This window comes from Sinohyriopsis cumingii, chromosome 3, assembly GCF_028554795.1.
Source record: "Sinohyriopsis cumingii isolate HCF-2022 chromosome 3, ASM2855479v2, whole genome shotgun sequence".
Classification (NCBI taxonomy): Eukaryota; Metazoa; Mollusca; class Bivalvia; order Unionida; family Unionidae; genus Sinohyriopsis; species Sinohyriopsis cumingii.
The window spans coordinates 15,053,886-15,079,500 of NC_142963.1; the positions used below are offsets into that span (position 1 = coordinate 15,053,886).

Genomic DNA, 25,615 nt, shown 5'->3' on the forward strand with positions numbered 1-25,615 from the left:
TGACAAGATAGGGACATATTATAATGCACTTTGCCTTATGGCAGGTGTATAACAATACGGACATATTATAATGCACTTTGCCTTATGGCAGGTGTATAATGATTGGGACATATTATAATGCACTTTGCCTTATGGCAGGTGTATAACGATTGGGACATATTATAATGCACTTTGCCTTATGGCAGGTGTATAACGATTGGGACATATTATAATGCACTTTGTCTTATGGCAGGTGTATAACAATTGGGACATATTATAATGCACTTTGCCTTATGGCAGGTGTATAACGATTGGGACATATTATAATGCACTTTGCCTTATGGCAAGTGTATAACGATTGGGACATATTATAATGCACTTTGCCTTATGGCAAGTGTATAACAATTGGGACATATTATAATGCACTTTGCCTTATGGCAGGTGTATAACAATAGGGACATGTTATAATGCACTTTGCCTTATGGCAGGTGTATAACAATAGGGACATATTATAATGCACTTTGCCTTATGGCAGGTGTATAACAATAGGGACATATTATAATGCACTTTGCCTTATAGCAGGTGTTTAAACAATAGGGACATGTTATAATGCACTTTGCCTTATGGCAGGTGTATAACAATAGGGACATATTATAATGCACTTTGCCTTATGGCAGGTGTATAACAATAGGGACATATTATAATGCACTTTGCCTTATAGCAGGTGTTTAAACAATAGGGACATGTTATAATGCACTTTGCCTTATGGCAGGTGTTTAAACAATAGGGACATGTTATAATGCATTTTGCCTTATGGCAGGTGTATAACAATAGGGACATATTATAATGCACTTTGCCTTATGGCAGGTGTATAACAATAGGGACATATTATAATGCACTTTGCCTTATGGCAGGTGTATAACAATAGGGACATATTATAATGCACTTTGCCTTATGGCAGGTGTATAACAATAGGGACATATTATAATGCACTTTGCCTTATGGCAGGTGTATAACAATAGGGACATATTATAATGCACTTTGCCTTATGGCAGGTGTATAACAATAGGGACATATTATAATGCACTTTGCCTTATGGCAGGTGTATAACAATAGGGACATATTATAATGCACTTTGCCTTATGGCAGGTGTATAACAATAGGGACATATTATAATGCACTTTGCCTTATGGCAGGTGTATAACAATAGGGACATGTTATAATGCACTTTGCCTTATGGCAGGTGTATAACAATAGGGACATGTTATAATGCACTTTGCCTTATGGCAAGTGTATAACAATACGGACATATTATAATGCACTTTGCCTTATGGCAGGTGTATAACAATACGGACATATTATAATGCACTTTGCCTTATGGCAGGTGTATAACAATAGGGACATATTATAATGCACTTTGCCTTATGGCAGGTGTATAACAATAGGGACATATTATAATGCACTTTGCCTTATGGCAGGTGTATAACAACAGGGACATATTATAATGCACTTTGCCTTATGGCAGGTGTATAACAACAGGGACATATTATAATGCACTTTGCCTTATGGCAGGTGTATAACAATAGGGACATATTATAATGCACTTTGCCTTATGGCAGGTGTATAACAATAGGGACATATTATAATGCACTTTGCCTTATGGCAGGTGTACAACAATAGGGACATATTATAATGCACTTTGCCTTATGGCAGGTGTATAACAATAGGGACATATTATAATGCACTTTGCCTTATGGCAGGTGTATAACAACAGGGACATATTATAATGCACTTTGCCTTATGGCAGGTGTATAACAATACGGACATATTATAATGCACTTTGCCTTATGGCAGGTGTATAACAATAGGGACATATTATAATGCACTTTGTCTTATGGCAGGTGTATAACAGGTGTATAACAATAGGGACATATTATAATGCACTTTGCCTTATGGCAGGTGTATAACAATCGGGACATATTATAATGCACTTTGCCTTATGGCAGGTGTATAACAAGAGTGACTTGAAAGGACTGATGCTCAACTACCTCAAAAGATTTTCCAGGAATCAAGGTCTTCAAGATGATACACCTTACAGTAGGTACCTGAGTAGACCTTCAAGATGGTATGCCATAATGTGGGTACCTGAGTAGACCTTCAAGATGGTATGCCTTAAAGTAGGTATCTGACGTGATTTTAAAGATGATATGCCTTCAAGTAGGTACCTGACTAGATCTTCAAGGTCTGCTAGGTTGATATTCTCCTCCTGTATTCTGTCTTCATATTTGGAAATTATATGTGATGGTAAAGCCTTCATCAATTGACCTGCAATTAAAATTAAAATTTTGTAAAGATAGCAGATTAGATATGCATGTATAGCATTTAAGAGCATGTCGGCACAATCTTAGGAAAACAGTGAATTAAATGCTGGTATGACCATTCAGTTTTTTAAAATATACATAATCCTGCAATTCCTGGCAGCATCTCTGAATAGTTACGCCATTCACAGTCCAGGTCTGTTGTGTACAATTAATTTTCTTCTCTAAACACATTAAAGCCCGGTGATGAGTTTATGTGGCAGGAGGTAGTAGCCTTCTGCCGAGCTCTGTAGCATCAAGGTCATGTAAGATACACTAAAGTGGGTGGTACTATAGAAAGGTAGATAGATGTATCTCTACAATGATACCAAATAATCTGGAAGTTCTAATTGCACTACAAAATACAAAGGGAAAAACCTCATTTTTTTTACCCGATTATTTTTCCACCCAAAATTTGCCCATGGTCGGAATCCAATTTTGTCTGGATTTTAAACTTTTTGGTCTCAGATCTAAGGCAGACTAGTATGAACTGCAAACAGACAGATGAACCTTTGCAAAAAGTAGGATAAGATGGGCATTTGGAATAAAAAGTGGTCTCAATATGAAAATAATGGGTCTGTTAAGCAAAAAAACAAATATTTAAGAAAAAAGAACTCCAACTTTTAGCCTTCTGCTCATGCGCGAGCCAAAAAGCCAATGCAAAATGATGTTTGTAACACAATTAGGCATTATGTTATTGGAAAATCACCTGGAAGTTGATTTATTAGGATTTATTAAGAAAAAGCTTTCAAAATGTGTTTCCTACTCGAATTTCAGACGAAAACGACAAAAAACTCGAGGGTTTAATGTGTTAATCGTACTGACCCTGATCTATGAAAATTTGTCATTATACTTGGAAAAGATACAGATGGTAAAGCCTTCATGAACTGATCTACAATTAAAATTCAATTTTTTTAATAACTGCAGTAGTATTTAACTCAAAATGTATCGAGTTTAAGAAGAAAGCATAATTCAGGATATATAATACCAATTAAAGTTCTAACAAAAGCAGTGTTCACTGTAAATTATATGGCTATGCTTTTCTTAATAGTGCTAAATGTTGAGCATGGATGACATTGGAGACAACTGACCAATGGGACTCAATATCCTTGACCATAGGTCAGGGCTTGCAGTCTTGAACTCACCTAACTATGCATAAGGCTATATTTTCTTGCTAGACTTAACATATTCTTGATCTATGACCTTCAGACACCATGATCTATAAGTTACCCCATGTGTAAGTCATCTTTAGCCCATGTGTAAGTCATCTTTACCCCATGTGTAAGTCATCATTACCCCATGTGTAAGTCATCTTTACCCCATGTGTAAGTCATCATTACCCCATGTGTAAGTCATCTTTAGCCCATGTGTAAGTCATCTTTAGCCAATGTGTAAGTCATCATTACCCCATGTGTAAGTCATCTTTAGCCCATGTGTAAGTCATCTTTAGCCCATGTGTAAGTCATCTTTAGCCCATGTGTAAGTCATCTTTAGCCAATGTGTAAGTCGTCTTTACCCCATGTGTAAGTCATCATTACCCCATGTGTAAGTCATCTTTACCCCATGTGTAAGTCATCATTACCCCATGTGTAAGTCATCTTTAGCCCATGTGTAAGTCATCTTTAGAAAGTTATCAAAGATGAAAAGATAATGGAAACAAGAGTCTCTTGCAGGAACAGACAGAAACATTTCCAGAATTCAAGACCATTTCTTCCTTGTAACTGGCAAGTGTTGAAAACATATCTGATATTCTTCAGCAATGAAAAGATTTCCAAATTAGATGCTGTGATGGACATACTGTATGCTAGATTAGCACCAGTTTAATTAAGATCAAAAAGACATGAGTGTGTGGATTTGGATTTGGATTTTTAACATAACTTTAACAATTTTTCAGTCATATCACTATGATGTCTACAGTGTGGCAGTTTATAGTGATGTTTAGCACTGGAGCATCATGCTGCAGATGTGTAGCATGATGTCCCACCCAGTCACATTATCCTGACACCAGGCCAACCAGTCCTAACACTAACCTCTTAATGCTGAACGCTAAGTGAGGCAGCTGTCAGAGTGAATATGTCACCTATTATCTATCAGTGCGTACTGAGAGGATGGGAATACAAGTTGCAGGGCTTACACATTCAGGCCAAATGAGCAAATGCATTTGTTGATAAAGTGGGCCATGGAAAACTCGTCCATGGTGAGAGGGGGAAAGAAACGACTTCTAGATTCACTACTGGGAGGTGGTCGTCTCCATGCCCCATAGGATCTTTCTCTAGCTTGTGCCAGGTCTGATGACCAAAGACTGGTGTCTACACCCAGTGCATGCCAGTGATCAGTACTTATCACCCTGCCAAGTGAACAGTGACCAGATTGACCTAATAAATGAGATGCCCCCAACTGACTCTAACCTTTGAGTCTGTCTCCAGAGATATCTATTCCAATGAATAAGCTTGGTTTGGCTCTGTGGGGTATGATGTTATTTTTCAGCACATGGCAACCAGTATATCTGTTTGAGGAACAACCTGGGAAGAACAAATAACCAAAGGGAGGCTACTGGTGATAGCAAGCTTTCTCACTTACCCATGTTAGTTGAGATGAGACTCGAACCCATGCAGTCTGAGATAAGATGTGAGTAATCTATAAAGCCAAGCACTTAGACCATTCAGTCATTCAGTCACTCAGTCACTTAGTCATTCAGTCACTTAGTCATTCAGTAACTAAGTCACTAAGTCACTTAGTCACTAAGTCACTTAGTCATTCAGTCACTTAGTCATTCAGTCACTTAGCCACTCAGTCACTTAGTCACTCAGGGACTTGCCAATGTGCAAGACCCCTTCACCTGGTGCACAGATCTATGCAAGTAAGATGATACAGTGATTTCCTTGCAATCATTCCTCTCTCAAGGAAAACAGAACTTCCTTACACCAGAAAGTGTCAATGTTCTCTCCCTTATGGGAGCCTATGACCTTATAAGAGCTGAAAGTGTCACTGACCCTTTATGGGAAATTTGTCCCATGTAACCTCCCTCAAAGAAACATAACTATTTACACCAGAAAGTGTCAATATTCTCTTTTTATGGAAGCCTGTGACCTTATTAGAGCTGGAAGTGTCAGTGACTCCTTATGGGAAATTTGTCCTATGTAACCTCCCTCAAAGAAACATAACTATTTACACCAGAAAGTGTCAATATTCTCTTCTTATGGAAGCCTGTGAATTTATTAGAGCTGAAGTGTCAGTGACCCCTAATGGGAAATCTGTCCTATGCAATATCTGCTCTAACACTGTTTACCGAAGAGGAGATTAAAAAATGAAGCACCACTTCACTACTGTGTGCAGAATGTCATGACTCTATTGTCTTAAAGTAACAGAAAAGAGTGAAAACCAACAAGTTTTGTAAAATTCAACAAATAATTTTCTCTAGAATACAAAGTGAACAATGTGAAAAGAACTTACAATATTGCAAATTATAAATCCTAAATAATCCTAGAATAACTAACAGAAGTCCTAAAGAATAAAGTTCTGAATAAACTTTAGTAGCATTCCAAATAAATCCAATGTTGAAAGTATTGATGTGCTCGTGATGGCCTGTGTCAGTGATCTGCCAACAGTCTTTTGTGGAATCACAATAATAATATCCAAGAATATATACAGTTACTTATTTGAATTTCACTATAAATCCAAGTCTCAATTTCCAAGAATGTTATTTCAGATGAGCACTTTCTGTTTCCTGAGAAGAATGACTTGAATTAAATAAATTGAATAAATAAATTCCAGCCCAAATGAATTACTGGACACAACAATAATGCACAGCACAAATGAATAATTTCTTGATAAGCTAGATTATATTGTCCTCTACTTGACCTCAGGTTACAATCAGCATTAAAAAAAATCTTTCAAAGAACTAAAATGCCCTTCTGCCCCTCTCTTACTGGACCTAATTAATGACGCATCTGAAATTCAAGACCATATACAGCAGTGCTCCTATTGCATTAGAATTTGTGAGCAATTAAGATATTTACAAGCACTCTGGCCCTATATAAAAAAAGAACCATAAAGGGCACCCTGTGTTTAATAGTTCCCTATGTAGGCGCTTAACACACTAAATTTAATGTGCAGAACCACAAAGAACCTATTGCCACTGACATGGCATGAAGCTTGCTCCTTCTCCTTAATTGATGCTAAAGAGAGCAGGAAAATCATCTTGAGGTCAAGGTTCTAAAAGGAAGCTTCACTCTAAGATTCATAAGAGGGTTCTGACAACAACCAAAGAACATACAAACCATGCCATCCAGACATCATGAGCTAGATACTGGTCTCTGAAATATCTCACAAGATCAAAAAGATCAGGGTCCAACCCAAATGGCAGAACCCCTAGAGAATTTAAGAATGTTAGAAAGTGCTGATATATAGCCCTTAATAACAGCTATCAAACAAAATGGAAGAGAAGAAAATCTATAACTGTATTTAAATGGGGACAAGTAGGACCAATGCATTTTCTTCTGCATCAATCACAGAAGATTCTCAATGTTGCATAGAAATATTGGAAGTGGGCTGCATCCTAGCCTCAATGATGTATTTGGGAACTTTGCCAAACAGTTGGTCCCATCAGACTGATTGCTTGAGATGAGCCAAGCATGAAGGTGGAGAATCTCAAGCCTGTTGTGGAAGAAAGACCCAATGTGCTAAGACAGCAGGTCAATACTCTGTGGTAATCTCTGGGCTTGTCTATCATTTGGCTGAATAGCCCACTGAACCATGAATGTTAGGGTCACTGCGGGTTTGCTAGGATGAGCCAAGCAGTAGAGATCCTAACCTGGTGAAGTACCTGTGGAATTATTTTCAAAGGTGACAATTTTTATGCAAGCAGATGATCACATTTCATATTACCTCAAGTGTCTGCTGCCCATGCATCCTAAAGTAAAGTGTCTGCTGCCCAGACCCTCTGATCTGATACTGGAGAAATATAAGTAACTTGCTGTTCAGTCTCATAGTGAATAAGTCCACCAACTGTCTCCTGCACAGTAACTGACTCTACCATCTGGTGTAAGGACCACATGAAACCCTCCACAGACAATCTGCCATGATATCTGCTTTCCCAAAATATGGCAGATGTGGATTGATTTCCTCCAAGGTTGCTTATCAGAGGAGGTTCCAGACCTCCATGCCAAGAGAAGGAGCATGTATACCTCCCTGATGCCTGAGATATACAACTACCGACATATTTTCTGAGGCAACCATAATGAAATGCCTTATAAGGTTGATAAACCCCTGTAAGGCTAGGAATGCTGCATGCTTTTCCAAGGTGCTTATATGAATAATTTTTCCTTGGAACAAAATACCTTAAGAATTACATTATCCAGGTGAGCACCCCATTCTGAATCTGATGCATGAGTGTACAGGTGTAAATTTGGACAGTGGTCAGAAACCTGTCATGACTTAGCCACTAATGTAGGTTGTCGCAGAATAGACACAAAGTTTTTGGACTAAATGAATAAGACAAACACAATGTGAGAAAGATGGACATTTATGAATGAATTAATAAAGAAAAATATATGATGTAAAAATACAATGACTCTCTCACGCTCTCAACATACAATTTACTCAAATCCTCTACACAACATTCACACATCGAAAATAAACCAAAAATATTAAATTAATATGAAGTACAGATCCAAGAAACCTCATGGACTGCACATATGCTGCAAACAGTATTTTACACAATAAGAGATTCACATAATCTCGAATATAAATTCTACTAAGATTCAAAATAATCTTATAAGCATAACGAAGATTCAAAATAATCTTATGAATATTAAAAAATGCAATGGAACAACAATTGATCCAAACGTATGCTTCTAGACCCCTTGTACAGTCGCACGATTCCTTGGGTTGGTCCACACTCTTATCGACCACTCGCACCCTTTATGAATCCACCATGAGTACAGTCATACGTTACATGTACAGACAGCATACAGCACCTTTTTCAATTTACTACGTCTACGTCCGCGGCACAGACATACGTACATACATACATAAGTATCGACAGCACGTAGCATTAAATATTCTGGAAACTCCAGATAGCTCTAAGCAACTTTAGATGGCTTCGGACAGCTTCAGACCGCTCTAGTCATATTCACAGTCACATTGACAATCACACTTCATAGACACAATCACAGCGACAGTCACAATCAGCTACAATAACAGTCAGCTACAATAACAGTCAGAATCAGCTTCAAACAGTCAGCTACAAACACAGTCAGCTACAAACCAAATTGGTCATAATAATAGTTTCTGTATAATCTCTAATTATATGATAATACTTTAACCTCTAACAGTTACTTGTAATTCAATACTTTAAATCTGCATTGTAATAAATACATTATTATGTGATAAGACATTGCAAACCGAATAAGCTTCGCATATCAAATGAAAATGTAAATTTAACACTTACCACTATAGCTGGAGAACAATGGAGAGCGTACACTCCTTGACGTGATCCAAATATGACCAGTGTGGTTTTAGAAATTGGTCTTACTTAAATCCATAGGAGAGTGAGTACAAGTCAGGGTAGAATACCCGTGCATATCATGTTAGTCATGTTACCTCGTCACAAGTAATCTCTGTGGCTAGGTACATGTTAATACAGTCGCTTACCTGGAAAAACACATTCACCCTAGATAACATCGTACGCATGTACAACGAGAAATAGTCTAATAGTTTTGAAACAAAACCAAGTTATTTCTTTGCCTAATTCTGTGACATAGGTGACGAGGAAAATCAGATCACAGGGTGTCCAAGTTGACAGAGGGTGTTTGTGCAATCTCCAGTCTGCTAGAAGCAGGAACTGGAGAGTATGCAACTAAAGTCTCTCTAGGGAAACTAAATCTGCAGCCAAGTTACAATTTCAAAGGAGAGAGAGGTAAACACAAGCTGACAACAAGGTTTCAGACAGAAAAGCCATTATGTTGGACAGAATTTGGTCAAGCTTGTCCAAAGGAACACAAACCCTCACTAGGCTTGTGAAGAAATTCATTCCCACATATATGAAAGAACAAGAAAGGATAGGATCTGACTTCTCTAGCTTGAGGATAAGACTGACCAACAGTGGGACAGGTCCTTCAGAAGAAAATCTCTGAGGACACTGCATTTACAAAATTTTAGAGGATGGGGATCACTAACAATCTCAAGTGGGTTGCAACTACCCTTATCATATGGTAAAGGCTCTGGGAGGAAGAATGAGTCCAAATGGAAGAACTCTAAATTGAACTACATCTTGGTTGAAACAAAAGGTATTTTCTGTGTGGAGGAAAGATTGGGATGTGAAGGTACACATTCTGAAGACTGATGAAGACATCCCAGTCGCAGGGCCCAGGGCAGTCCATCTAGAACTTTTTCCCCAAAGAAATTATGATCGTGCCTTTTTTTGAAGATCTGTGAATAGAAATCTGGAGTCTAGTCATTTTCCACCCTTTCATCTGCACGTTCTGCAGAAGAGGTGTGTATCTCTTTGCTTATCCGAACCACTTTGGACTTGTGAAAGATCGGGATTTTAGACAGGGGACAATATTCTCAGAAATTAAGTTGATAGCCATCTTTTAAGGGGGAATGGACCCAAACATTGTCTGTGATGCCTGACTAAATCCTTAAAAAAAGGGCTAGACAAGAACCTACTGGGACCCTGGAGAGGAAAACGGTACAATAGAAGGTGAAACTCCCTTGGGGCAACCCTCTCTCCTTTATTAGGGAAGATGGAGGAGTCTAAAGACTTTCTCCCATGGGCTTTACAATCACCTTGTCTAGTGAATGATGGGTGGGAAGGAGATTTGAACAGAGGCTGCTTGTGATACTGTTAAGGCTGCACCCGCTTCAAGAACTTGCCATAGGATTGTCAGTACTGGAGAGAATCTTCTTATCCTTAGCACCAGAAGACTTAGGACAGAAGCCTGTAGGTAGGAAGGAGGTAAACTTTCACTGCCTTAGAGAACAATGATTGAAGCGGTGAGACCATGAACTCATTTGAGTCCAGCTTGATGGAAATGACATCATCCTGAGCTCACTCCCAAGGCAAGGCAGGACTGTCCCTCCCAGTATATCTAATGCATGAGGAAGATGTCAAAATGGGTTTGGTGTCATGAAGCCACTTATGGATCAAACAGCTGCTTAGAGTTTTCCTCGCAAATTTGGCCTCAACTTATTTTTGTCTTCAAGACAAAACTGAAATATCATTAACAATCTACACTGCTGTGAAAATGACTGTCATATGTTGCAATACTAAAGGACATCACGAAGATGCTCAGTCCAAAAGAAAACATCATCATCTGCCAATACTTTAAAAATTGCACTGGCTTTTGTTCTGGCACAACTGCATTTCTTGGCAATAGCTGAATCTGGAAACATCATACAGAACATAGGCCTGGCTTTGTCAGCAACGGCAAGCATAGATTATTTTCGACAAGAGAGTTTGTAAAAACTGATTCTGCAATTATAACTGACAGCTCATTTCCAGCAGGAAAAAAAAGCTTTTGAGTTTTTGAACACAGCTATGACCCTCTTGAGAACAGATATAGCCCTTGTTCTTTGTGTTTCTCAAGTCTGTTCATCTTGATTCTACACTATGTGGGAACTTATCACAGGGTCTAGATTCTACACTATGTGCAAACTTATCACAGGGTCTAGATTCTACACTATGTGGGAACTTATCACAGGGTCTAGATTCTACACTATGTGCGAACTTATCACAGGGTCTAGATTCTACACTAGGTGCGAACTTATCACAGGGTCTAGATTCTACACTAAGTGGGAACTTATCACAGGGTCTAGATTCTACACTATGTGCGAACTTATCACAGGGTCTAGATTTTACACTATGTGCGAACTTACCACAGGGTCTAGATTCTACACTATGTGGGAACTTACCACAGGGTCTAGATTCTACACTAAGTGGGAACTTATCACAGGGTCTAGATTCTACACTATGTGCGAACTTATCACAGGGTCTAGATTCTACACTATGTGCGAACTTACCACAGGGTCTAGATTTTACACTATGTGCGAACTTACCACAGGGTCTAGATTCTACACTATGTGGGAACTTATCACAGGGTCTAGATTCTACACTATGTGCGAACTTATCACAGGGTCTAGATTCTACACTATGTGTGAACTTATCACAGGGTCTAGATTCTACACTATGTGCGAACTTATCACAAGGTCTAGATTTTACGCTATGTGCGAACTTATCACAGGGTCTAGATTCTACACTATGTGGGAACTTAACACAGGGTCTAGATTCTATACTATGTGCAAACTTATCACAGGGTCTAGATTCTACACTATGTGGGAACATATCACAGGGTCTAGATTTTACACTATGTGTGAACTTACCACAGGGTCTAGATTCTACACTATGTGCGAACTTATCACAGGGTCTAGATTTTACACTATGTGCGAACTTACCACAGGGTCTAGATTCTACACTATGTGCGAACTTATCACAGGGTCTAGATTTTACACTATGTGTGAACTTATCACAGGGTCTAGATTCTACACTATGTGCGAACTTATCACAAGGTCTAGATTTTACACTATGTGCAAACTTATCACAGGGTCTAGATTCTACACTATGTGCGAACTTATCACAAGGTCTAGATTTTACACTATGTGCGAACTTATCACAGGGTCTAGATTCTACACTATGTGCGAACTTATCACAGGGTCTAGATTCTACACTATGTGGGAACTTATCACAGGGTCTAGATTCTACACTATGTGCAAACTTATCACAGGGTCTAGATTCTACACTATGTGGGAACTTATCACAGGGTCTAGATTTTACACTATGTGCGAACTTATCACAGGGTCTAGATTCTACACTATGTGCGAACTTATCACAGGGTCTAGATTCTACACTATGTGCGAACTTATCACAGGGTCTAGATTCTGCACTATGTGCGAACTTATCACAGGGTCTAGATTCTACACTATGTGGGAACTTATCACAGGGTCTAGATTCTACACTATGTGCAAACTTATCACAGGGTCTAGATTCTACACTAAGTGCGAACTTACCACAGGGTCTAGATTTTACACTATGTGTGAACTTATCACAGGGTCTAGATTCTACACTATGTGCGAACTTATCACAGGGTCTAGATTCTACACTATGTGCGAACTTATCACAGGGTCTAGATTCTACACTATGTGTGAACTTATCACAGGGTCTAGATTCTACACTATGTGGGAACTTATCACAGGGTCTAGATTCTACACTATGTGCAAACTTATCACAGGGTCTAGATTCTACACTATGTGCGAACTTATCACAGGATCTAGATTCTACACTATGTGCGAACTTATCACAGGGTCTAGATTTTGTGATGCAAGGAAATTCTTCATCACACTTGCCACTGCTTTCTCTTATTTTGTTGGGTTACAAATCCAGATCAGGAGATGGCATTTCAAGAAAAATCCATTACCAGCAGATGTCTACTTTACTCAAAGAAGTGAACAACTTAGCAAACACAATATGGGGTAAATTTAAAAGCAAGATTTAAATTTGACCAATGGAAATGTAGGGATTGACTAATATTTGATGAACAGAAGTGAGGGCTTTCAATTTTTTCAGTGGCTCTATTGTTTTCCTAATTGCCAAACACATTTCAATGAAAAGATATCGGCTTCATGATAAAAACAAAGCCAAACAATTTCACGCATTTCTGAAAGGCAGAAGCATCTGTTTCATGTTTTGATCAGCGCTCAGATTGTTCTCAGAAGAATGGTCTAATTCTCAGAGCTGCTGCAACCAAAAATTGGAGGATTTGGTATCTCTATATAAGCCCATATTTCAAGTTTCACAAAATCAGATGAGAAACATGGCCTCCAGAAGGGTTAAAAAAATCTCACAAAATTAACTGTATGGATATTGCTCATTATTGAACTCACATGTCATCTTAATAATATAAACACAGATTCCAAGTTTGATCAAAATTGCATTGGAAATGCAGCCTCCTGCATGGCAACAAGCTCAGCTAATCAGATGCATTATTAACTCATCAGTATGTGTGGATCCTTGGGACTTTAATAATACAAGTACACATTCCAAGTTTGATCAAAGTCATCCCAGAAAAAAGACCTCAAGAGCTCTAACAAGGTCAATCAATTAGATGCAAGAGTTGTAATCAATGAGATGCAAGAGTTCTAATTAATTACATGCAAGATCACCACCTTCATATACCTAATCAAACTCTTCATGACTCTGATCATATAATGCCATGTTCCAACTTTATTGAAATCAGACCAGAAATGTGGACGTCAGAGTTTAACAAGCAAATGTTGATACCATAAGCTTGCTGGACTTCATGGCCAGCTAAGCTACAAGGTGCAGAAGCAAAGTGATTTCTCAAAATCTGCATCTCCAGATAATGATCATAATGTTTACCAAGTTTTACGGCAATCCATCAAAAAGTATGGACTAGTTGTGCCTGTGAGATTGTGTCATACACTGCACTCAGCAACAAGACACAAAGCTAAAACACTCCAACCAAAATTGCAGGAGCATATAATGTATATATAATGTATATATCATGTATGTATAATGCATATATAATGTATAATTTATATAAAATGTATATACAATGTATGTATAATGTATATATAATGTATATATAATGTATGTGTAATGTATATATAATGTAGGTATAATGTATGTATAATGCATATATAATGTAGGTATAATGTATGTATAATGTATATATAATGAATATAATGAATATAATGAATATATAATGTATATATATATATCTCTAGGTGATGAACATAAAAATTGTGAGACAGTGTGTACTAACAAGATTGGGCCATAAACTTCATTACACTGAAAGATAAAACAAGACTGGGCCATACACTTTGTTACACTGAAAGATGAAACAAGACTGGGCCATAAACTTCATTACACTGAAAAATGAAACAAGATTGGGCCATAAACTTCATTACACTGAAAGATAAAACAAGACTGGGCCATACACTTCAATACACTGAAAGATGAAACAAGATTGGGCTATACACTTCATTACACTGCAAGATGAAACAAGACTGGGCCATACACGTCATTACATTGAAAGATGAAACAAGACTGGGCCATACACTTCATTACACTGAAAGATGAAACAAGATTGGGCCATACACTTCATTACACTGAAAGATGAAACAAGACTGGGCTATACACTTCATTACACTGAAAGATGAAACAAGACTGGGCCATACACGTCATTACATTGAAAGATAAAACAAGACTGGGCCATACACTTCATTACACTGAAAGATGAAACAAGACTGGGCCATACACTTCATTACACTGAAAGATGAAACAAGACTGGGCCATACACTTCATTACACTGAAAGATGAAACAAGATTGGGCTATACACTTCATTACACTGAAAGATGAAACAAGACTGGGCCATACACGTCATTACATTGAATGATAAAACAAGACTGGGCCATACACTTCATTACACTGAAAGATGAAACAAGATTGGGCCATACACTTCATTACACTGAAAGATGAAACAAGATTGGGCTATACACTTCATTACACTGAAAGATGAAACAAGACTGGGCCATACACGTCATTACATTGAAAGATGAAACAAGATTGGGCTATACACTTCATTACACTGGAAGATAAAACAAGACTGGGCCATACACTTCATTACACTGAAAGATGAAACAAGACTGGGCCATACACTTCATTACACTGAAAGATGAAACAAGACTGGGCTATACACTTCATTACACTGGAAGATGAAACAAGACTGGGCCATACACTTCATTACACTGAAAGATGAAACAAGAGTGGGCTATACACTTCTTTACACTGGAAGATAAAACAAGACTGGGCCATAAACTTCATTACACTGAAAGATGAAACAAGACTGGGCCATACACTTCATTACACTGAAAGATGAAACAAGACTGGGCTATACACTTCATTACACTGGAAGATGAAAACAAGACTGGGCTATACACTTCATTACACTGAAAGATGAAACAAGACTGGGCCATACACGTCATTACATTGAAAGATAAAACAAGACTGGGCCACACACTTCATTAAACTAAAAGCTAAAAAGGGCAATAACATCATTTGCAGGAACAAGTGACTTATTGATATGCGCATCTGCAGGTGATGACCATAATATTTACTATGTTTCATGGTAATCCATTCAGAACTTAGGGACTAGTAATGACAAGACCATGTCTTGCACTATTACAAGGCAAAACAGAGCAATAACTCTTACAAGAGTCCCTTGCAGCAAGTGATGCTCAACTGTCAAAAAAAAAAATGCCATCAATCCAAGTTAACGCTGTTTTCTCTTTAACTTCTGACTGTTGAAACCATCTCTGATATTCTGGAGCAATAAAAAGATTTTCAAGATGGCCAATGTGATGGCCAGATTGGATGTACGATGGGCACCAATTCCTTTATAACCAGCTAAACTTGCAAAGAGGTTTCGTGAAATCCTATGTCAATATGTCCATCCATTGACAAGGCCATCATAGCAGACATGTTAGATCAGCACTACAGCTACACATCACAAGAAGCCTCCTAGTGAAAACACCTGTATTGATATCACTCATTCAATAGTGAGACAAGAAGCCTTCTATTGAAAACACCTGTATCGATATGATCACTCATTCAATAGTGATACAAGAAGCCTCCTATTGAAAACACCTGTATTGATATCAATCATTCAACAGTGATACAAGAAGCCTCCTAGTGAAAACACCTGTATTGATATCAATCATTCAATAGTGATACAAGAAGCCTCCTAGTGAAAACACCTGTATTGATATCACTCATTCAATAGTGATACAAGAAGCCTCCTAGTGAAAACACCTGTATTGATATCACTCATTCAATAGTGATACAAGAAGCCTCCTAGTGAAAACACCTGTATCAATATGATCACTCATTGAATAGTAAGATAAGAAACCTTCTAGTGAAAACACCTGTATTGATATTACTCATTCAATAGTGAGACAAGAAGCCTCCTAGTGAAAACACCTGAATTGATATCACTCATTCAATAGTGATACAAGAAGCCTTCTAGTGAAAACACCTGTATTGATATCACTCATTCAATAGTGATACAAGAAGCCTCCTAGTGAAAACACCTGTATTGATATCACTCATTCAATAGTGATACAAGAAGCCTCCTAGTGAAAACACCTGTATTGATATAACTCATTCAATAGTGAGACAAGAAGCCTCCTAGCGAAAACACCTTTATTGATATCACTCATTCAATAGTGATGGCAAGATTTTAACAACAGCTCCATTGTAGCCATACTGGATGCCAGATAAGCATAGTTTTCATTCTGAACCAGACTGACCTTGGACTGAATGCATGTGTCAAGTTTCATGGCAATCCCCCGTTAAGTTTAAGGCGAGAGCAATAACAAGATGGATGGATGATATGTATCTACATTTGTCCATAATAATTAATGGAATTTCACTGTAATCTCTCAAAAATTGTAAGCATAAAAAAAGAAGATAAAAAAGGCAACAACTTAAAAACATGGTTCCCACACTTTTCTAAATATAAATTTCCAGGTCTTTTCCAGGTTTTTTCCTGGATGAAATCAAATTTTTCAAGGTTAACATATAACGATTACTGAATCGAATTAAAGAACATTTTTTAATCGAATTAACGAACATTTTGGATTATAAAATGTGCATTTTCCAAATCTGAAGTTGTTTCTCTTTCAAGGCTCTCCAAAACATATGTCAGAAAAGAGATGATCATGTACAAAACCACAAAATGAGTCACACGAAACAAATCTGACTATAATCCTATAAATTGGCATTTAAAGCCATTTCAATGTACAGAATACAAATTCTAACTTTACTTTGCTGACCTGCATTACGTTGCTGCGTGTAAACAACATAATGAGCATAAATTATTTTGTTTCCCTTCAAACCTTTAATTCTAAAGAATTCTAGAGCAATATATGTGCATGATATACAAAGTAAACATTTCCTATCACAGCATGAAAAAAAATAAAAAATAAATGCACAGCATTAGAATCTTATCTTGTAAAGAAAAAAGTTTAACCCTGAATTTATGTGTGCCAATAAAATCTCAAACAAAATTTTTCAACCAATCTAAGCTCCTTAAAATGATTTGGTTAAAAATTCCATCATTTAAAGACATTTACAAAAGGGTTGATTTAAATTTTGACAAAAGACCTTCAAAATGATATATTGTTGTATAAATAAAGACTGAATTTTCTGTAAAATCAACTTGTCTTCTTGTAGTTCAATAAACCAGTCCCAAAACCTGTATTGATACATGGGTTCTTATCACTTCTTAAATTATATATTATATAATAAAAGGGACGGCAATTTCCCATTTCTCCTGCATTCCATTTAAGATCTGAAACCAATGCTTCAAGCTGCATGTCACTGTGTAATAGTTTCGCACCAAAGTTCAGCTCAGAGATTCACAATTTTCTAATCTGTGATTCCTCCGAATATTCAAACCCCATTTTTCACATTTGGACATTTAGGATGGAGTGTCAGTTCAGAGCAATTACATATAACAAATCTGGAATCTGCCTCCACCTTAAGATAACTTACCAGCAGGCCTAGCAAATTTTAACACGTTAATTGTTGAGTGTACACATCATTAGTTTACCCCCGAAATCATGTGCCTGTGCCTGGTACTCGCCATTTGCATTAATAGTCACATGACTTCACAGCTCTCACACAATGACATCAGAAGTCCAATAGTCACGTGATATCAACAACAAACTTTTTTTTAATGTTGTTGCACAAAATTTCAATTTTTTTAAATGAAAGTCTGATACCTTTTCTAAAAACAAGAAATAACATATAATTCTCAACATATTTATTTCAAGAACAACTACAAGAAACTTGGCCAGTCTGATTCATCACATAGAGTAGTCTGGTTCTCTGCTTTGTATGCTCCCTGCATGAGAGAGGACATGTCAACATATTAGCCACATGATACAACAAAACTCTGGAAGTTGGTCTCGGAAAAAATATTGAGAATTTTGTGCTCTTTCGTTTTTGTATTCTTAATACAACCAGCATACGACTTTCGTGTAATATTTTTTTTCTACAATATTTGAAAATGACAGTTGTGAGATTATGTGTGTTCATGCGACTAGCAATCAAAATCGCTAGTACCAACTCATATTTCATCAATGCATTAGTTTTATTGTCTTTCAGCAGATTTAAGACATGGCAATTTTAATACTTGCAATTTCTGGAGAAAAATAATTTTTATATCGATTTCATGCAGGTATAACTCGATTGAACGTTCAAGTTTGCTAGCCCATCCGTAAAGTGACTATATATGCTTTAACGCCACCATGTTGGCTTCTTCTGATTCTAGACTGGTTTTCATACCTTCCATATAAAAAAAGATAAGGATATCGAATTGTCTGTAAAACAAATAGTCTACCTGACTAATCTAATCCACTGAGCATTTGACTTAGTCTCAACAAATATATTTATGGCAAGCGCCCAAATGATCCATACTGCAACCTCCTAATATTCTGATTAGAACTCAATAAATTTAACTCATGATCAGTTCAGTTATGACTCAATTGTGTAATTGTTTCAGGCGTCAAATTGTGGAGGAAAATTCCTGGGTTTTCCTGACTTTCATCAATATTTGCAAAATTCAAGGAATTTTCAAGGTCGTGAAAAAAATTATCATTTTCCCCAACTTTTTCCCAATTTCCTGGTAGCGTGGGAACCTTGTAAAAAAAAAAAAAAACAAATTGCCGAAGCAAAGTGATTTACTGATATGTGCATCTTCAGGTGATGATGATAATACACATATTTGCCAAATTTTATAGCAACCCATACAAAAACTGATACAAGTTGTGCTAATGAGTGCGGGGCAAAATTACAGCTGGATGCCAGGATTACCAATTAGCCGTCCAGTATTGAATCCTCTAAAAAAAAAGTTGAGATGTATAAAGCTTTTCACAAAGAGTTGATAATAACTGCTTACATTTTGGATGGTTTCAAGAAAAACTAAGTTAATTATTAGGTAGAACTGTTTGCCAATTATGAATTTCTGCCACCAGTCAGTTATGTGAGGCTTCAATCAGGCAACATGTTTAATTAAAATGACTGGTCTTATATGTATTTGCTACAAATTAAAATCTTCTTTAAAGTGCCAATTAGAAAATAACCTGATAACCAGTCAAAGAATCATTGTTGCTTAAATGCTTACAGCTATATAAAATAGTCCCAAGTTTCCTCATTTATATCCATATTATTAAATTATCTTCTGAATCTGTAACTTTCCCTAAATGCACATAGTGCACACTTTTCGACATTCTGAGTTGCACAAAGTAAATATTATGTGCATTTTGCTCAAGGGCATCCACGTATTTTCAACATTGTAACAATAATCTTAACCAAGGTATCAAGGAGGGATAAAAGAAAAGAGAATCAATGGCTACATCATGTGCCCATTTCACACTGTAGCAGAGGATAAGAAATAAAACAAATGTACAGCCAAACAAAATGCATTCTTACTTTGAGGGAAGGTTGCTTTACAGCTGTCTGTCATACAACTCAGTTCTGCCTGAAAGAAAAAATCATTAGAAAAAAAACATGAATAAAGTACTTCCAAAATTAAATAATTTATACAGGACTATAAATGGCTCATTCTAGGCTGTACTAATGACCTTTCATTGCCATCTCTGGTGCACAAAAGTTCTCTCCATGGTTCTCATATGGCAAATAAAACAGCCCAAGAAAATAGAGATAGAAGATCATTACAGTTGACTTTACACTGAATCAAGCACATTTCAAGCATACTGAATAGACAGCCAAAGAATTATAAGACAACCGATTTCACTGGCTGAATAGAGTGTGCTCATAGCCAAAGAATTATAAGACAATCAATTTCACTGGCTGACAGAAATGTATGATTCTGATTACCTTTGGCACCAATTGAGGGTTCATGCTTCAGAAAATATAAAGTGAAAATGAAACCTTCAGCAATTAAACAGTGCTGCATTTATTTCCAAAAAGGTGTACAAAGAGGCAAAAATGTAGATTCAATTGTGCAAGTAATATTTCTGAGGGCAAAAGTAATTGTTATCTAAGCATGAAAAATTCAAATCACAGAATGGAAGGTTCATGAGAGGATAGGCTAATAATAATCACAGGCACTTTGGTCACGAATTTATTTATCAATTTCTGAAAAAAAATATTCTCTATTCTAGCATTCTATACTTTGATTCAGTTGTTGTGCCTGGCTAGAGCATGGTTTTGGTAGTTTCCTTGTCAAGTAAAAAACACAATGTCCTGAACAATGGACAGATCTTCAACAGAAACCATACTGTATAACAAGGAAATTCTGCAAATATCGATGATATTGCATCTATTTTGCTGAGCTTGTCATGTCCTTTGATTAAGATACTTTACGTCTCATCCAGTTTTGATAATACCGTAAATAGAGTCATATCATGATATTTGATTACAAGCAAGACACCGTGCTTACTATACCTTGGGAAAGAATTTTTATCAGGTTATTGTAAAATGGGTAAAATTATCACGATTGAGAATTCAGGAGGTAGTTTACATATGGCTATGCTCTTATAGTACTATATAAACTTGCATACACACAGTACAGCAGCCACATTATGGATGCACTATAAATTTCTCATATGAATACATTCCCCAATCACATTAACATTAGGTAATATAAGCCTGCTACCTCTGTATATATTATATAGAAAATAGCAAATAACTAATCCCCTTGCCAGGTGTCGTCAGTTTTTAAGCTTCACTTCCTTGCAACATAGCATGATATGACTCACGTCAATCACATTTGTGTTAAATTCAAACCATCCAGACAGGATTTGGGAGTTATTTAGATTAACATTCATTCTGAAACATATGATGAATAAATGCTTTTTAATTCTGCAATATCCACATATTAAAATGGAAGAATATTGTCCATTCGCTTGATGATATAAGCCCATATTTCATGTTTAATCAAAATAAGAAATGTGGTCCCCTGGGTGGAAACAAGCTTAGCCCAACAAATGCAAGATTATCTCACTAATAGGAATTGATCTCACTCACTATCAAACTTGTCCAAGATCTTAATTACGTATGCAATGTTCAGATGAAAACTATGATCTCTAGAGTGACAACAACCTCAGCCAATCAGATGCAAGATCGCCTCATTAAAATGCATGGTCCTACTCACTGATATGCATGGATCCTACTCATTAATATACATGGTCCTACTCATTAATATGCATGGTCCTACTCATTAATATACATGGTCCTACTCATTAATATGCATGGTTCCTACTAATTAATATGCATGGTTCCTACTCATTTATATGCATGGCTCCTACTCATTAATATGCAAGGTTCCTACTCATTTATATGCATGGCTCCTACTCATTAATAAGCCAGGATCCTACTCATTAATATGCATGGTTCCTACTCATTAATATGCATGGTTCCTACTCATTAATATGCATGGCTCCTACTCATTAATATGCATGGTTCCTACTAATTAATATGCATGGTTCCTACTCATTAATATGCATGGTTCCTACTAATTAATATGCATGGTTCCTACTCATTTATATGCATGGCTCCTACTCATTAATAAGCCAGGATCCTACTCATTAATATGCATGGCTCCTACTCATTAATATGCATGGTTCCTACTCATTTATATGCATGGCTCCTACTCATTAATAAGCCAGGATCCTACTCATTAATATGCATGGCTCCTACTCATTAATATGCAAGGTTCCTACTCATTAATATGCATGGTTACTACTCAATATGCATGTCTCCTACTCATCAATAAGCCAGGATCCTACTCATTAATAAGCCATGATCCTGCTCATTAATATGCATGGATGGCTCCTACTCATTAATATGCATGAATCCTACTCATTAGTAAGCCAGAATCCTACTCATTAATATGTATGACTCCTACTCATTAGTAAGCCAGGATCCTACTCATTAATATGCATGTATGGCTCCTACTAATTAATATGCATGGTTCCTACTCATTTATATGCATGGCTCCTACTCATTAATAAGCCAGGATCCTACTCATTAATATGCATGGCTCCTACTCATTAATATGCAAGGTTCCTACTCATTAATATGCATGGTTACTACTCAATATGCATGTCTCCTACTCATTAATAAGCCAGGATCCTACTCATTAATAAGTCAGGATCCTACTCAATATGCATGGCTCCTATTCATTAATATGCATGGCTCCTACTCATTAATAAGCTATGCTCCTACTCATTAATATGCAAGGTTCCTATCATTAATATGCATGGATCCTACTCACTAATATGCATGGCTCCTACTCATTAATATGCATGGCTCCTACTCATTAATAAGCCATGATCCTGCTCATTAATATGCATGGATGGCTCCTACTCATTAATATGCATGAATCCTACTCATTAGTAAGCCAGGATCCTACTCATTAATATGCATGGCTCCTACTCATTAGTAAGCCAGGATCCTACTCATTAATATGCATGTATGGCTCCTACTCATTAATATGCACGAATCCTACTCATTAATATGCATGGATGGCTCCTACTCATCAATATGCATGGCTCCTACTCAGTCATATGCATGAATCCTACTCATTAATATGCATGGCTCCTACTCATTAATATGCATGAATCCTACTCATTAATATGCATGGATCCTACTCATTAATATGCATTAGTAATCCAGGATCCTACTTATTAATATGCATGGCTCCTACTCATTAATGAGCTCATGATATCAACTTGAATTCCAAGTTTATCTCACTTAAAACAAAAACAAGTTTACCAATATGATAACAAATTTAGCCAATCAGAAACTTGATCACCTCCTTAATAGTGCTGACCTTGCTAAATTCCATATCGTGTGTCTGTCTGTCTCTCAGTATGTATATATGTATTTATGTGTGTGTGCAAGTATATGACATTGTTTCAGCACAATCCCAGGTATGTTGTGATAAGCAAATCAAAAGTGGCAAAACATTTTAGGGCAAAAATCTTGTCCAATCTACAAAAGACAAACGGTTTCAACCCAAAGTACATATGCACATGACACAAATGATAAAATGTCAAGATGTTGAAAATCCTCCAACACATCAGAAATTAACAATAAAGGCCAAAAATAATCCTTAAAGTCTCCCGAATTCAATTAATCCTTAATTTTATTTCATATGGGCCATGATAATGGCAATTATCTTTCCTGCCTACTCAAATCCACACATGATGTCCACTAAATGTAATTGTTGTGATTTCTGCTTTTTTCCCCCAAGAATCTGAATATTTTCCTTTTTTATTCTTCTGTACTATCAAAATGTCTTAAAAGGTTTATTGATCACAGAGACATTTTGTATCACAGAATGTGTGCAGTTTAAAGTGTCTGAGGTACTCATATAGTTAGTCTGGTTCCCTTACACGCTCCACTGAATCTATTGTGAAATCCAGATCTGAAGCATGATGCAAACACAGACACTGTACCAGTATCAAGATTTTACCACAAACAATCTTATTTCCATAATCTGAGCTTTTATTCCACACGTCCAGGTTTTAAGGCCTCATTCCCATAAGACTTGCAGCAAAATTGCAAGGGTTGGCAGGTCAGCAATATCATAAGAAACATTTCAGGAAAGAAAGATTGCCTCCATTAGCAATCTTCCAACTTGCTGAAGGGTGCACTAGACCTTTCCATGGCTTATAACATGCTGTTGGGTTCACTAGACCTATATACCCATGTCTTACAACATGTTGGGTTCACTAGACCTATATACCCATGTCATACAATATGCTGTCGGGTTCACTAGACCTATATACCCCTGTCTTACAACATGTTGGATCCACTAGGCCTATGTACCCATGTCTTACAACATGTCTGGTCCACTAGGCCTATATACATGTCTTATAACATGCTGTTGGGTTCACTAGACCTATATACCCATATCTTATATGTCGGGTTCACTAGACCTATATACCCATGTCTTACAACATGCTGTTGGATCCACTAGACCTATATAACCCTGTCTTACAACATGTTGGATCCACTAGGCCTATATACTCATGTCTTACAATAAGCTGTCGGGTTCACTAGACCTATATACCCATGGCTTATAACATGCTGTTGGATCCACTAGGCCTATATACCCATATCTTACATGTTGGGTTCACTAGACCTATATACCCATGTCTTACAATATGCTGTCGGGTTCACCAGACCTATATACCCATGTCTTACAACATGCTGTTGGGTTCACTAGACCGATATACCCCTGTCTTACAACATGTTGGATCCACTAGGCCTATATACCCATGTCTTACAACATGTCGGGTCCACTAGGCCTATATACCCATGTCTTACAATATGCTGTCGGGTTCACTAGACCTATATACCCATGTCTTACAACATGCTGTTGGGTTCACTAGACCGATATACCCCTGTCTTACAACATGTTGGATCCACTAGGCCTATATACCCATGTCTTACAACATGTCGGGTCCACTAGGCCTATATACCCATGTCTTACAATATGCTGTCGGGTTCACTAGACCTATATACCTATGTCTTACAATATGCTGTCGGGTTCACTAGACCTATATACCCATGTCTTACAACATGCTGTTGGATCCACTAGACCTATATAACCCTGTCTTACAACATGTTGGATCAACTAGGCCTATATACCCATGTCTTACAATATGCTGTCGGGTTCACTAGACCTATATACCCATGTCTTACAATATGCTGTTGGATCCACTAGGCCTATATACCCATATCTTACATGTTGTCAGGTTCACTAGACCTAAACACCCATGTCTTACAGCATGTTGTCAGATCCACTAGGTCTATATACATATGTCTTGCAACATGTTGTGTTCACTAGACCTATATACCCATGTCTTACAACATGTCGGGTCCACTAGGAATATATACCTATGTCTTACAACATCTTGTCGGGTTCGCTAGACCTATATACCCATGTCTTACAACATGTTATCAGGTCACATAGACCTATATAACCATGTCTTACAACATGCTGTCAGGTCGACTAGACCTTTGTACCCATGTCATACAACATGCTGTCGGGTTCACTAGACCTATATACCCATGTCTTACATGTTGTCGGGCCCACTTGGCCTATACACCCATGTCTTACATGTTGTGTTCACTAGGCCTATATACCCATGTCTAACA

General features: G+C 37.2%; 1 protein-coding gene across 1 annotated transcript in view; it reads right to left on the reverse strand.

Annotated features, from left to right (window-relative positions):
- LOC149802479 (uncharacterized) overlaps positions 1 to 25,615 on the reverse strand; it is a 228,787-nt gene that overhangs the window by 69,041 nt on the left and 134,131 nt on the right. The window contains exons 12-13 of the mRNA XM_089951718.1: positions 19,913 to 19,961; positions 2,205 to 2,304 (exon numbers count right to left, since the gene is read on the reverse strand). Coding sequence (XP_089807844.1) covers positions 2,205 to 2,304; positions 19,913 to 19,961 — 149 coding nt within the window. The remainder of the gene's footprint in view (positions 1 to 2,204; positions 2,305 to 19,912; positions 19,962 to 25,615) is intronic.